The 12,749-nt window shown below is 38.2% G+C and overlaps 3 protein-coding genes across 3 annotated transcripts; all 3 read left to right on the top strand.

Annotated features, from left to right (window-relative positions):
* Positions 1–393: 393 nt before the first annotated feature.
* On the top strand, positions 394–3,181 carry LOC311251251 (titin-like; the record flags this gene model as incomplete). Its single annotated transcript, XM_084343629.1, has 3 exons — positions 394–480; positions 1,112–1,387; positions 2,883–3,181. The coding sequence occupies exons 1-3, from the start codon at positions 399–401 to the stop codon at positions 3,179–3,181; spliced, it is 657 nt and encodes a 218-aa protein (XP_084199755.1). The 5' UTR covers positions 394–398.
* A 1,498-nt stretch (positions 3,182–4,679) lies between these two features.
* Positions 4,680–7,695, top strand: LOC311251250 (uncharacterized protein; the record flags this gene model as incomplete). The annotated part of the gene is made up of 9 exons (XM_084343628.1): positions 4,680–4,782; positions 5,300–5,542; positions 5,756–5,878; positions 6,026–6,041; positions 6,137–6,210; positions 6,336–6,386; positions 6,514–6,564; positions 6,663–6,722; positions 7,215–7,695. The coding sequence occupies 9 exons, from the start codon at positions 4,680–4,682 to the stop codon at positions 7,220–7,222; spliced, it is 729 nt and encodes a 242-aa protein (XP_084199754.1). The 3' UTR covers positions 7,223–7,695.
* A 532-nt stretch (positions 7,696–8,227) lies between these two features.
* LOC311251249 (Fc receptor-like protein 4) lies at positions 8,228–12,455 on the top strand (the record flags this gene model as incomplete). The annotated part of the gene is made up of 8 exons (XM_084343627.1): positions 8,228–8,309; positions 10,000–10,090; positions 10,193–10,228; positions 10,369–10,638; positions 11,435–11,680; positions 11,935–12,195; positions 12,308–12,382; positions 12,418–12,455. The coding sequence occupies exons 2-8, from the start codon at positions 10,054–10,056 to the stop codon at positions 12,453–12,455; spliced, it is 963 nt and encodes a 320-aa protein (XP_084199753.1). The 5' UTR covers positions 8,228–8,309; positions 10,000–10,053.
* Between the last annotated feature and the right edge of the window lie 294 nt (positions 12,456–12,749).

Raw genomic sequence — 12,749 nt, 5'->3', positions numbered from 1 at the left:
TTTTTCAAAATTGAAAAAAACAAACAAACAAACATTTTTTTAAAATCGATTTTTGAAGTTTATGAATCGATTCAGAATCGTGGATGATTAGAATCGTGATTCTTATGTGAATCGATTTTTTCCCCCACCCCTAATATTTAGTATTGATGTTGTCAGATAAATCATATGTTCCTTTGATTGAACATATTAATAAAACATCTCTCTACCTCTGTTACATAGATGCTGATGCAGTCCTGGAAGTTCCTGAATTCACCTTGTTTGAAGGAGACTTGGTGACTCTGAGCTGTAAGAATCGTACTTCAAGAAATATGATGACAGCTACCTTTTTCAAAGATGGATCACTGATTAAAAACAACGGAACCCATTGGTCACTCAGAACAGGAGAAATGAAAATTCAAATGTCAGAGTCAGATGTGGGCAGGTACAAGTGTAAGTTTGATGATGGGACAGAATCTGCAGAAAGAGAGCTGAGAGTGAAAGGTAAGAAGCTGTCTCACTGTGATGAACAAACATTATTATTGTTTTCAATGCTGCACCAAGAATCCAAAGAACAGGTCACAAAATCTCTAAACATCAAACATTCACTTATTAGCTTTTCTAAGCTTTCAGTTGCATTTCACTGTCTTCATCCAGTCGAGTTTTTTGTCTTCTTGCAGTAGATTCTACATGAAGTATTCATGATTCTCTTAAAATACTATCAAGTACTGAACGACAAGTTAAGATTTCATCTGCCTTCAACTAACTGTTCAATAAACAGCCTGACAGTCCTCAATGTCAAGCAGCTCTTGTCACAAGAATCCTGGTGGCTGAGAGGCTGATTGCCTGATTGAATTATTTCAGATATTGGGTACACGTACTATCAGCCTTTTATTACTAGTGGTCCCTAGAAATGTGTTTAGTACTGAAACATATTTATCTTGATGTGAACAACTTTTCTCTGTGTTCTTGTGTTTTCTGTACTTGCAGCTGTTTGTGGTGTCAAACTGTTCAACAGATCAGTTCATTGAAACAATAAGTGTTTTCATTGTGTTATGTTAAAATGTAAAAACATTTTTGATGGCATGTCCATGACAGTAATTTCCTTGATTTATTGTTTTTCTAAACCAAACAGCAGGTAGACGTACAGTCACACTGACAGCAGACTGGACAATCATACCACCGGGGGGCAGTGTGACACTGACATGTTATGTTGAGGGTCCTGCTGGCTTCAAATATCAGTGGTTCAGACAGACGTCAGACTCTTCTGGAAAAACTCCTCTTCAGATTGAAAATGTTGAAGAATCAAACAGAGTCATCTCACAAGGAGGCAAATACACCTGCTATGGATGGAGAAGTGAACCGTATGTCATCACACCTGATAGTAATGCAGTCGTCATTGAGGAAATTGGTGAGTTTAGTATTTTCTAATGGAATAAACAACCTACAGTCTTTATGTTCTTAAACAATGTCCACAGTGTGAAGGGAAAGTGATTGTTAGTCATGTTAGCCCAGTAGCTCTCACTTTACTGGAAACAAAAGAAAAGTGTTTAAATATCCTTCATCAGGTCAAGAATGGGCTACTGGTTTGACCTCCTTCACTTTGTTCACAGAAACAAAGATTTGAAGATGCTTCCTTCATGCTGTTCAGTTTTATTTATCAATAACTGTATTAGGAGATTGTTCATGATGAAAAGTTTACATGTATGCATGTTGTGCTGGGAGTTGAACATTAGTTATTAATGCCAAAATCACTACATGTTTTTATTTTAACCAGATTTTAATTGGAACAAACTTTAAATCCTAATGTTATAAAGGTGTTGATATGTTCATAAAGGCCTTTTACCAAACTGTTTGTAATAAAAAGAATCCAGCCTAAACTAGACATTAGACACAAGACTAACAAAGAGGGATAATGAATATGTTCTTCCATATTGCTGTGGTCAAAACAGTCTAGTGTCTGAACTAAATGGTCTGATTTTTGAAATGTTTGCTGCAGAACAGAACAACATGCATTCACATAATTGATACGGTGATTATAACAGAAGATGATGGCATTTTATCTGCTCAGTGTTTAATCCTGTTTGAATCCTAACTGTGTATACAATGAAAAACCACAGTGAAAGTGTTCATCTTGGCTCTTCAACACTGAAACACAAGGTTTTACCTTCACTAATGTAACATTCAGTAGTGCAGCAGCTAATTCATTAAGAAACCCAGGAAAAGAGAGAGGGGCATGACATGAAGAGAGGTTTAAACTAATATGTGTCCAGTATTTATAAATTAATTCAGTGTTGATATTAACGCAAATGTGAGTGTACGGTTTTATTAAACTAACTACCTTAATCTAATAACTCCCACCGTGAAGGGTGTCTTAACTGATGAAACAGTGTCACACTCAAGCTCGGACATCTGATTACTGTCTTTCACGTGTTTATTTTTAGCATTAGCATTCCTGCGACACACATGCTATGCTAACTATCACCTGTACAGTAACCGTGCCTTTGCCAGGTAATCAACTGAAATGACACAAAATAAACAAAACCACAATATCAATGACACAGACATATTATCCACTATATAATCCACACACATGAACATATCTATAGTGTTTAACATAAGTTGTTATCACATTACAACATATACATCTTTTAACTCACCAGCTCAGCTTCACCAGTCAAAACAATGGCGTCTATATAAAAGAAGATCCGGCAGGTTAATACAAATAACCTACAGGGGGAATTGCTACCAAAAGAGGGCGTTATAAAATCAACAAATGTGGGACAACTTCACAGTAAGTCTTATAGTTCAAGTATTTCTTGTCTGTAGGGGCTGCACTATATAAACTGAAGTAAATCACAGTGACATTAATTTCCTTGTTTATGTCTTTGTTCTAAATCAAACAGCAAACAGACCAAAGGCTGAACTGAGGGCTGATGACAGAGACATTCCTGTAGGGGGCAGTGTGACCCTGACCTGCTCTGTGAACCCATCAGCTGGTTGGAAATACTTCTGGTACAGAGGAGAGAAACCCTCTGAACATCTGACCACTCAACTCTCAGCTGGACGAATCGGAGTCTCAGAGGAAGGAGTCTACTGGTGCAGAGGAGGAAGAGGAGAGCCAGTTTACTACACAGAGTACAGTGATCCACTCACTATCAGCAAAAATGGTGAGTTTAACATATATTGTATTTATATTTGTTGATTGATTAGAAAAAAGACATGATGTAGATTTAACTTTTTAATTTTTGTTTCCTTACTGTGAATTCTTGAACATGAACAGTTCACAACAAGGCTGTTGTGACTCTGCAGCCAAACTGGTCTGAAATATACAGAGGAGAGACGATCACTCTCAGATGTGAGATCAAAGATGGAGGAGACACTGAGTGGGAGTATGAATGGAAAACAACCAGCTCAGAAAAACCTTCAAATCAAAATGAACACAGTAATAGATTTGCTGCTGAATCCCACAGTGGAGACTACAGGTGTAAGGGCAGAAAGAAAAGTGAAAAGTCTTCAACAGATTGGAGTGATCCCTTCAAACTGACAGTATCAGACAGTAAGTCACATCACATTTCTTTCAAAGTGAAGATTAAACAGCTCATTAAAAGGCTGAATTTATATATATTTTTGAAGTAAATCTTCAGTATGTACTGATTGTGCAGGATGTATTTGATCCACTATCAATACATGTTTTCATTTCAAAAAATAATTTTCCAACAGCACCCCGGCCTGTCCTCACTGTGTCTCCATCATGGCTGAGTGCTGGAGCCTCAGTAACTCTGAACTGCAGTGTTGAAGATCCATCAGCAGGATGGAGGTTCTACTGGTATAAGACTGATCCTGATCAATCAAACAACTCCTACAGCTATGAGCTGCTACCAGGAAACAGCAGCGAGACCGAACAGGATTCCTACATTGTTCATGGACAGACACACACAGCAGGATATGTGTGCAGAGCTGGAAGAGGAGATCCAGTGTCTTACACTGATTACAGTGAACCTAAGTTCGTCTGGTCTGGAGGTCAGTTTGTTTCTATCTCTTAAGAAACAGATGTTATATCAGCTCTGTTCATTTTTTTTTTCTAAATGATGATAAACATACAGTATCTTGAAAAATAAGTAAACTAATTCACTGTGGTCTTATGATCTTGACTCTCTCACTAGCATCAAGCTAAACTTCACACTTTCCACCTCACTGGGTGGAATTGACTTGTTTCCTTCTGTCCTCACTCTTTAACATAAAACACAAACAGAGAGATATGATATCTTGGCTGAAACTTTACTCTCATTTGCAAAAAGTACTTTTAGTCTGGATACTTCAGCTCTTCTGCTTACAGCAGCTGTAGTCACTTGGTTGTCTATCATTTAAAATGTACTCAAAATTGTAGCAAGAGGTCAAAGTAGAAATCATAATTTTGCCAAAATACTGAACTTTGTTGCAATAAAAACAAAACAGAGCTAAAGACTATTTGAATTGAGGCATTTCATATCTAAAGATCTCTGTGCTCTGTTTGACCTCTTATCACATGTTGTTTTTCAGATTCTCACTCATCAGCGTCTCTCACAGTGAGTCCTGACAGAGCTCAACACTTCACCTCTGACTCTGTCTCACTGAGCTGTGAGGGAAACTCTACTGAGTGGAGAGTGAGGAGGTTTTCAGCTGAGGACAGCTACCTGTCAGACTGCTCCACCTGGGGGACAATGACTGCATGCAAACTAAGGACTTCCTGGCGCAGTGATGCAGTGTACTGGTGTGAGTCTGGATCAGGAGAGTTCAGCAACGCAGTCAACATCACTATACAGGGTGTGATTTTATTATATTTAGTTTTTCTTTGACTTGTTATTTCAAACATCCCATTGTGTGTTGAGGAGTACAGGACACTGACATGTTAAGAGTTTTGCCCAACACTCTGCTTCATGATCTCTCTAGTAATTAATGGTTTTTCACTTAATAAACATAGTTAAGTATTTAATCACACTGTGATTTTAACCATGTATAAATACAGAATATAGATTTGTGGCTGATCTGTTCTTCAGGTTTTAGGTCCATGATCACCATTTAAAGTCCAGTGTGAAGGATTTAGTGACATTTAGCTGTGAGGTTGCAGATTCAGCCAACTGAAAGGGTTCTTGAACAGTAAGACACACAAGGTGTATGAAGATACAACGTCAGATTTTATGATCACTGTTAAATCAATGAGAAAAGTCAAAGGAAAAAACCCAGTATGTGTCTTTTCTCATCTCTCTACATCCACTCATTCTCAAGTTCCTCGACCAGCTGATCTCTGACTGAAACCTCGTATTCTTTGACTGTTTAACAGATAAAAATATGATCCTGCTGAGTCCTGCCCGTCCTGTGACTGAGGGAGACTCTGTTAGTCTGAGCTGCAAATTAAGAAGACAATCATTTGGCTCCACTGTGTTTTTCTATCACAATGAGAAAGTGATTCAAAGTGACACCAGATGGGAGTTAAATATCTCTGCAGTGTCAAAGTCAGATGAAGGATTCTACAAGTGTCAACACTCAGGACGAGAGTCAGCACAGAGCTGGATGTCAGTTCAGGGTGAGTAGGATTAAAACAGTTATTCCATTTTCTTTTATATGTGAACTGTTTCTGTGTGTGAAAGAAGTTTAGCTGAATACTGAACTAATTTCAAAGTAGTTTCAGTTTCAGACACATTCACCTGTTGGTTTCCATTGACTCTGATTAAAGCACTTTGTAAATTCAGTTGTAGAAACATGCTCTATAAGTTTATTAACAGTTGTTATTTGTTAGTTATTCCAGCAGTGTTCAGGCCTGAACGCTCTTCATTTCCTGTACTGTTGGTTGTTGGGCTGGTTTGTGGACTCGTTCTTGTTATTCCTCTGCTGGTGTTGTTTTGCTACAGAGCGTCCAAGGGTGAGACCTTCTTCTTCTATTATTAGATGTTTGGTGTTCACGTTGAATTGAAATACACAGACATATTCTGGTCTGATGAGATAGAACAGCAGTACAACAACTTACAATACAAAACCATGTAACAACAAATCTTCATCTGTTTTACAGATAAATGCTTCAAGAGGTTGGTGCAAAACTGTTTTGTCACATTTTGAACATAACAGCAAGACACTCAATGTTCCTGTTTATTAAATGTTTTGTGTTTGCTTCATGTTTTAGGCCAATCCAGTCTGAGAGCTCCAACACAGATCAGAATGAGGCTCAGTGCAACACATACGACTCTCTTCTCCATGGTAAGCATGCAGTAATCTTGGTATATTCACACTTCTAAAGGACACACATGAACTGAGGGTCCTTTTTTCAGGTATCATAAAATTAAAAAGATGACTGACTGTGGCTTGTTTTCTCTGCTCTGTAGGTGATGTCTGTCTGTATGAATCAATCAAACGCCCTGAAGACACTGAAAATGGTACAGTTTACACCTTTTATTAACTTTAACATCACAATCACATTAGAAATGCAACCACTGCATGAATTAAGAGAACTGATTCCAAGTGATCGAAATAAAATCCTGTAACTAAATATGTACACTTCAGTTGCAGGTGGATCCCAGGACGCCACATATTCTTCGGTTGAACTGGAAGAAGGTTGAGTTCTCTAAATAAAGGCAGTAAATAGAAATACCTTGAGTGTAAAAAGTATTGATTTATTTTTTTTCTGTATGGATTCGTGATTGTCTTCACAGGGAAGCAACATACACCAGAGGAGACATCAATTTACTCTAATTTGAGGACAGGAGCTGCAGGTACAGTCAGTTACAACAGTCGTTTGTATACTGAGGTTTGTGCATACCTACCAATAGGTGTCACCAGAGTTGGACATTGACAAATGCTACACATACCTAATGCCTTTCAGACTTTGGGGTATTTCTAAGTTTGTCTGTGTTTGTCAATGTTTTGTGTAATTTTCATTTGATATATTTCCATATTGAAGATATGGCAAAAAAAACTGAATTGTTTATGTAAAATAAAAATAGACAATCAAAATACACATTAGCTGTGGTGCTGCTGTGGTGCTCAAATCTCATTCTGAAGTATCTTGATTTTCATTTTAACATCAGACGCTGCTGTATTGTTGTGAAATAAACACAAGGGCATCCAAAATTTCCTTTATTTTTATTCTATGTGTCAATCCATCTGTTCATCCATTGAGCTGCACATTGTCGAGGTGTCAGTCAGAATAACATGTCAGAAAGCATCCTTAAACTGTATCTTTGTTTTTTGTGGTTTTCTTCCAGGTCTGTAAGGAGAGAGGAGAGGAGGAAGAGGAAAATGGTTGACAGCATTTCATTAGACTGCTATAGAAATATGAGACATGCTCAGTATTCTGTATAGTTAATTTGTTAGCAGTTCATGTAAAATAATGGCTTCATATGGATTTTATTACTGTCTGTGATAGCACAGGACTACTGAGTCAAAAAAATGTATGCACGTCATCGTTACTGTTTATTTTTACGGTTATGTTTTTGTTAAGTGTTTGTAGGAAACATTGAATGTAACTTTGATACAATATGTTTGAGCTTGTGTAGCAGGGCACCAGCTTTAAAGTCAGCATGTTTGTTAAGTGTTAGATCCAGGATAGACGTCAACACTTCCTCTTGATAGAAGTAATAATCTGCTATCAAACAACATCTCCTATTGCATGTACAGTATGTATGTTTTCTCTCTGTCATTTTTAAGTTACTTGAGAGGTATTGTGTGTATTTGTTCACCTCAATGTATCTTTATATTCATTGTATTTTAAAATCTTTTGAATATTTTATACATCAATAAACAGTTTGTTTTCCAGCAGTCAGCTGTCAGTTGTGTTTTTAATTCCTTCTTTGACTGCACAGCCAAACTGCCACAGAGCCCTGCAGCAATGATCATGTCCCTTAATGTCAGTGTATGTCTTAAAGTTTTTATCTTTTTCATCTTCAAGATAGAAACTTCAAGATAGCGGTATATACAGTATAAAGCCTTTGATGCTATTACTTTATTCTCTTTGACTAAACTCATTGAGTCACAGCTGCAGGATAAGAAACTGAATGGAGGCCAGCTTTGAGAGGGGGGCAGGGTGTTGTCTGTTCATGAGATGATTTCCCTTCTGCTGGAGCTCAGTCACTTCCTGTGGGTGTCATTGTGACCAAACTTGAAACCAGGGTTTCACAATAAAGCGATGATGTGTAATAATTCTGTGCTGGGGCGAGGGGACACTTTCCTCTGAAGTACTTCGCTTCAACTTTGTGATTAAAGCTGAAGGATGAACAAACTTCTGGATACTTTTTTCCCAGTTGAGGCGACAGAGCCCATTGATTACCGAATGAGCTCTTCATAAACCGTGCTGTTGACAGGTAGGCACTTTATCAATTTATTAATTTAGTATATTTCGCGTTTTTTTGCGGAAGCCTTTTCAGTAGCGTCAAAAATGACTAAGCCTTTTGTGAGGTAGCAGTATGATCACATCTATATTAGGAAGGAAATTGAAATGTCTATCTCTCTGAGGCCTCACAAACCAAAAAGTCACTTTTTTCTGAATGTGTGTTGCAATACACAGTCTGTATTGTCACAATAACTTTTTTGTGAATCGAGGGTCTAAGGATACAGGGTGCTTTAACACCTGTAAAATCAACATGTCCACATTCTGAAGGCATTCATTTTGCTCTACTTTCTGATTTCTACTCTGTATTTATTTAAAGAAACATTACATGATTTATAATAACAGCCTCAAAATCATGTTGAAGGTACAGTGTCTTGTAACAGGGTGAATGGTGTCTCTGTCTCAGCCACTCCGCCCCCCTATCAATAGTTTCTGACAGTAACTTCAGTGAGAGGGTAGGATCACAGCGTTACATACATGTTTACTTCAAAATACAAGTTTTCAACACATAACATTGTTATGACGGAATTAGATACTGTCAATGTTGCTTTAATTTGTATTTTCTGTCATGGTTTTAAATGTGGTTTTTATGTGTTTTTGTTGCTTCCTCTTTTATTTTGAAGTTCTGCCATTATGTGTCCTGTTTAACTTTCCATTTCCTCCCTTTGTGTGGTGTCCCGCCCTTTATCTGTGTTTACCTGTGTCCTATTAGTTCATCAGCCCTTGTGTATATGGTCTGTGTGCTTCCTGCTGTCTTTGTCAGTTCGTCTGTTCAGTCTCCTGTCTTGTTCTGCTCTGTTCCTGTCTCCTGGTTTCATGTCCCTGTTGTGTCTCTCTGTTTTTCTTCCCCGTGTCATTCCTGGTTAGTACCCTTGCCTTTTGATTTGATACTTAGCTTTTGGTTGGTACTTTGCTCTTCTTGGTTTGAACTTTGTTTAGCTTTTGTAGTTGGAGCTCAGCTGTCATCAAAGCTCGCTTTTTGTCCTTTACCTGTGTCTTGTGTTTGGGTCCCATTCTGTGTAACGTGACATTTTCTGTTTTCTGGAAGGTGGATATGCCAAAACATACAAATCTAATACTCATGAAATATCTATTCACAAAAATGATTAGAGAATTAATTTGAAACTTTGTAAATGTTGTAATAATGTAATAATTGTGTAAAAGCAGCAACACACAAATTTAGACCAGACAGGTCACATAATTAAAAATAAGGTGAACTGCTCTGCAGAAGGAAACGATCAATTTTCCCATCCTCTTTCACACTGGCTGTCAATCAGGGCCGTTGATGTGTCACACTCTAATAATTCCCACCAACTGACAGTTGCATGAACGGCAAAATACCGAGGTTGCGTACAAGGGTTTTAAAGGATTTCTTAGGGTATTAAATGTGCCTCTGTGTTGGTAAATGAATGCTTACAAAGTACTGATATAGTGACTTAAAAACTCATTCATTCCTTGTCGTATACTGTATGATTGTAACAAAATCATAGATACGTTTTTTCTGAGCTGTTTGTAAAAGAAAGGGAAGCGGCTAAATTCGGAAAGAAGAAGTAGTTGGAGAAAACTTCCAATCCAGCCTTTGTGCGACGCAAATGTTCTGTCACCACAGTTCCTCGTTTCTCTTCATCTGCTGCAGTTTCAAGCTTTGTTTTTACACAACAGAGGATTTCTCAGAAGAAGAGCGGCAGACACTGTGGGAATCAGTGCTGAAAGTGACGATGGGGCTCACTTTTCTCCGTGTGCTGTGGTTTTTCTGTGAGTACATCAGCGACTTTCTCTGTTCACCCATTTTTGAATGCCCGAGGTTACAACATTGTTTCTGTCAGTTTGACGCGTCTGTTCCAAACTTTCTTTCAGTGCTTAATATACTCCTGTACTGTGGACATGCTCAAGGTTATTATACATTTTTCTTTCTTTTCACAAATTCATTCTAGTTGACGCTTCACCTATCGATCTTTAACACCACCTCTACCTGTTTTCTTTTCTTCAAAGTATTTATCATTTCCCTCTTTGTATCCTGTGTTGGTGTCTAGATTCTGTGCTGACCATTGAGCCAAACTGGTCCACTTTTTTCACCGGAGAGTCTGTGACCCTCATATGTGACATGAGGGAGGGACTAGAAACTGACTGGTATTACACGATCCTCAAGGACGGTCAAGAATATGTCTACCTCATGACAAATAAGATCAAAACATTTCAAAATCTATTTACTGACCACAGTGGTGAATACCAGTGCTTTGGCCGTTACAAGAGCTCAACACAGTTAACAAAAGAAAGTAACAAAGTCTCTCTTACTGTATCAGGTAAGTCATCAACGCTTTACCAACATGACCAATTCACTGGAAGCCTTTATGTATGAGCCATGTTTATATGATCGTCCTGTTTGGCATTGTGCTACTTAATCTATAAATGCTGTTGGAATTTAATCTTGTGTAGAAACTACCTTGAGATTCAAGCAGCTGTTCACATCAAGGGTTTACGTTATGATATTAAGGCTTTACTCACAAACCATCTGATATTGTTTTCCTTGTAAAAAGTGAGTACATGACAATACATTTACGGATGTGACAACAGTCATGTATCAGATGGGGAGAGGGGTACGGCAACCCAATGGCTGGAGTAAATGTTAGAAGAGTACGTGTCCACAGATAAGTCAAGATTCTTACATTTCTTTAAGTTCAGTTTTCTATTGCTCTCCTGTGCTTATGCTCTGGTTAGGTTTAGGCCCAGAAGCTACTTGGTTAGGGTTAGGAAAACGTCACGGTTTAGCTTAAAGTACTTGTTTCGAGCACCATAAACACAGCTTGAAATGCCCAGAGGTCTCATTAAAAAACACCCAGTTTTGTCGACCACACGCGGCTTGAAAATGTCTCGAGGTCTCATAAAAAAAACACCTGGTTTTGTTGCCACAGGGCTGCAGATCGCCTGACTTCTTGTCAAAAATATCCTTTTTTTGAGACCACAAACATGGCCGGAAATGTCCCAAGGACACCACACACACTCTTGACCTTTTAACCTTTCATCCTCTTGTAAAGCCCTTTGTGACCTTGACTTTGTAAGAAGCTACATAAATAATATCTTGCTTATTTACTTACCAAGATAAGGATGTCATCCTGGCAAGTCCTGCATCCACTATGTATCAAGGAGAATCAGTGACTCTGCGCTGTCGACATCGGACTCAGAGAAAGGAGAAGAATGCTTCCTTCTACAGAGACGGATCACTTATACTATCAAATAACACAGTTGAAATAACCATTCAATTGCTGTCAGATGGGAGCTCGTACATGTGTAAATTTGATGAGGATGAAGAATCCCAATCCCAACCAATACGACTCAAACTGGAATGTAAGTAGAGCTTTTATCTCTGCATTATCTTAGGAACACTTTCAAAGAAAAGGAGAGTGTTTACATTGTCGTCCATTTTTAAATGTGTTTGTACTCACTTTAATCCATGGTAAGGTTCATTCCAGTGGTTAATAAGTGCATAAGTGTAGTTGCTCTTGGTTTCCATCCATTTTACTCATTTCATAATCTTTCTAACTTTTCTAATTCACATTGATAACACTTACGTTTTTATGTCTTTGTTCTACATTAAACAGCAAAAAGACCAAAGGCCAATCTGAGAAAAGACTACAGAGCCTATGTAGGAGCCAACGTGACCCTGACCTGCTCAGTGAACCCATCATCACCTGGTTGGAAGTACTTCTGGTACAGAGGCAAGAAAACCTCTAAACCTCTGACAACACAAGATGTTTTCTTCATCTCTAATGAAAAAATCAGTGTCTCACAGGGAGCCCTCTACTGGTGCAGAGGAGGAAGAGGAGAGCCGGTTTACTTCACAGAGTACAGTGATCCAATCGGTATTGACATGATTGCTTTAAATAAATGCTTATGTGTTAAGATTAAGGCTTAAAATGTTGTTTATTTTATTTAACTTTATCTTATTTCTATTATTTTTGTCCTCTTGAACAGCCACAAACAAGGCTGCTGTGACCTTGCAACCCAGCTGGCCTGAGATATACTATCAAGAGACGATCACTCTTAAATGTGAAATTGAGAATGGAGGGGACACTGAGTGGGAGTATTTATGGGCATTACCCAACCCATACCAACATCATAATCAAAATGAATACATGATTAGAGGTGCTCAGACATCACACGCTGGAGACTACAGGTGTATGGGCAGAGAGAAAGGTGGACAGTCCCAAACAGAGTGGAGTGATCCTTTCAGATTGACGATATCTGACAGTAAGTCATCAGTCAAAAAATGAGAAGTGCTATTTTTTATTCACTGTAATTTAAGATCATCCTCACATTTGTATTTAATATTGGAGATTAGACTAATTGTACATAATGTTTTCAATCTGGGAAAATCATTTTCCAGCACCACCCCAGCCTGTCCTCACTGTGTCTC

The sequence above is a fragment of the Pagrus pagrus genome, assembly GCF_965226575.1.
Source record: "Pagrus pagrus genome assembly, chromosome: 22".
Classification (NCBI taxonomy): Eukaryota; Metazoa; Chordata; class Actinopteri; order Spariformes; family Sparidae; genus Pagrus; species Pagrus pagrus.
This window is presented reverse-complemented; position numbering and strand designations above follow the sequence as displayed.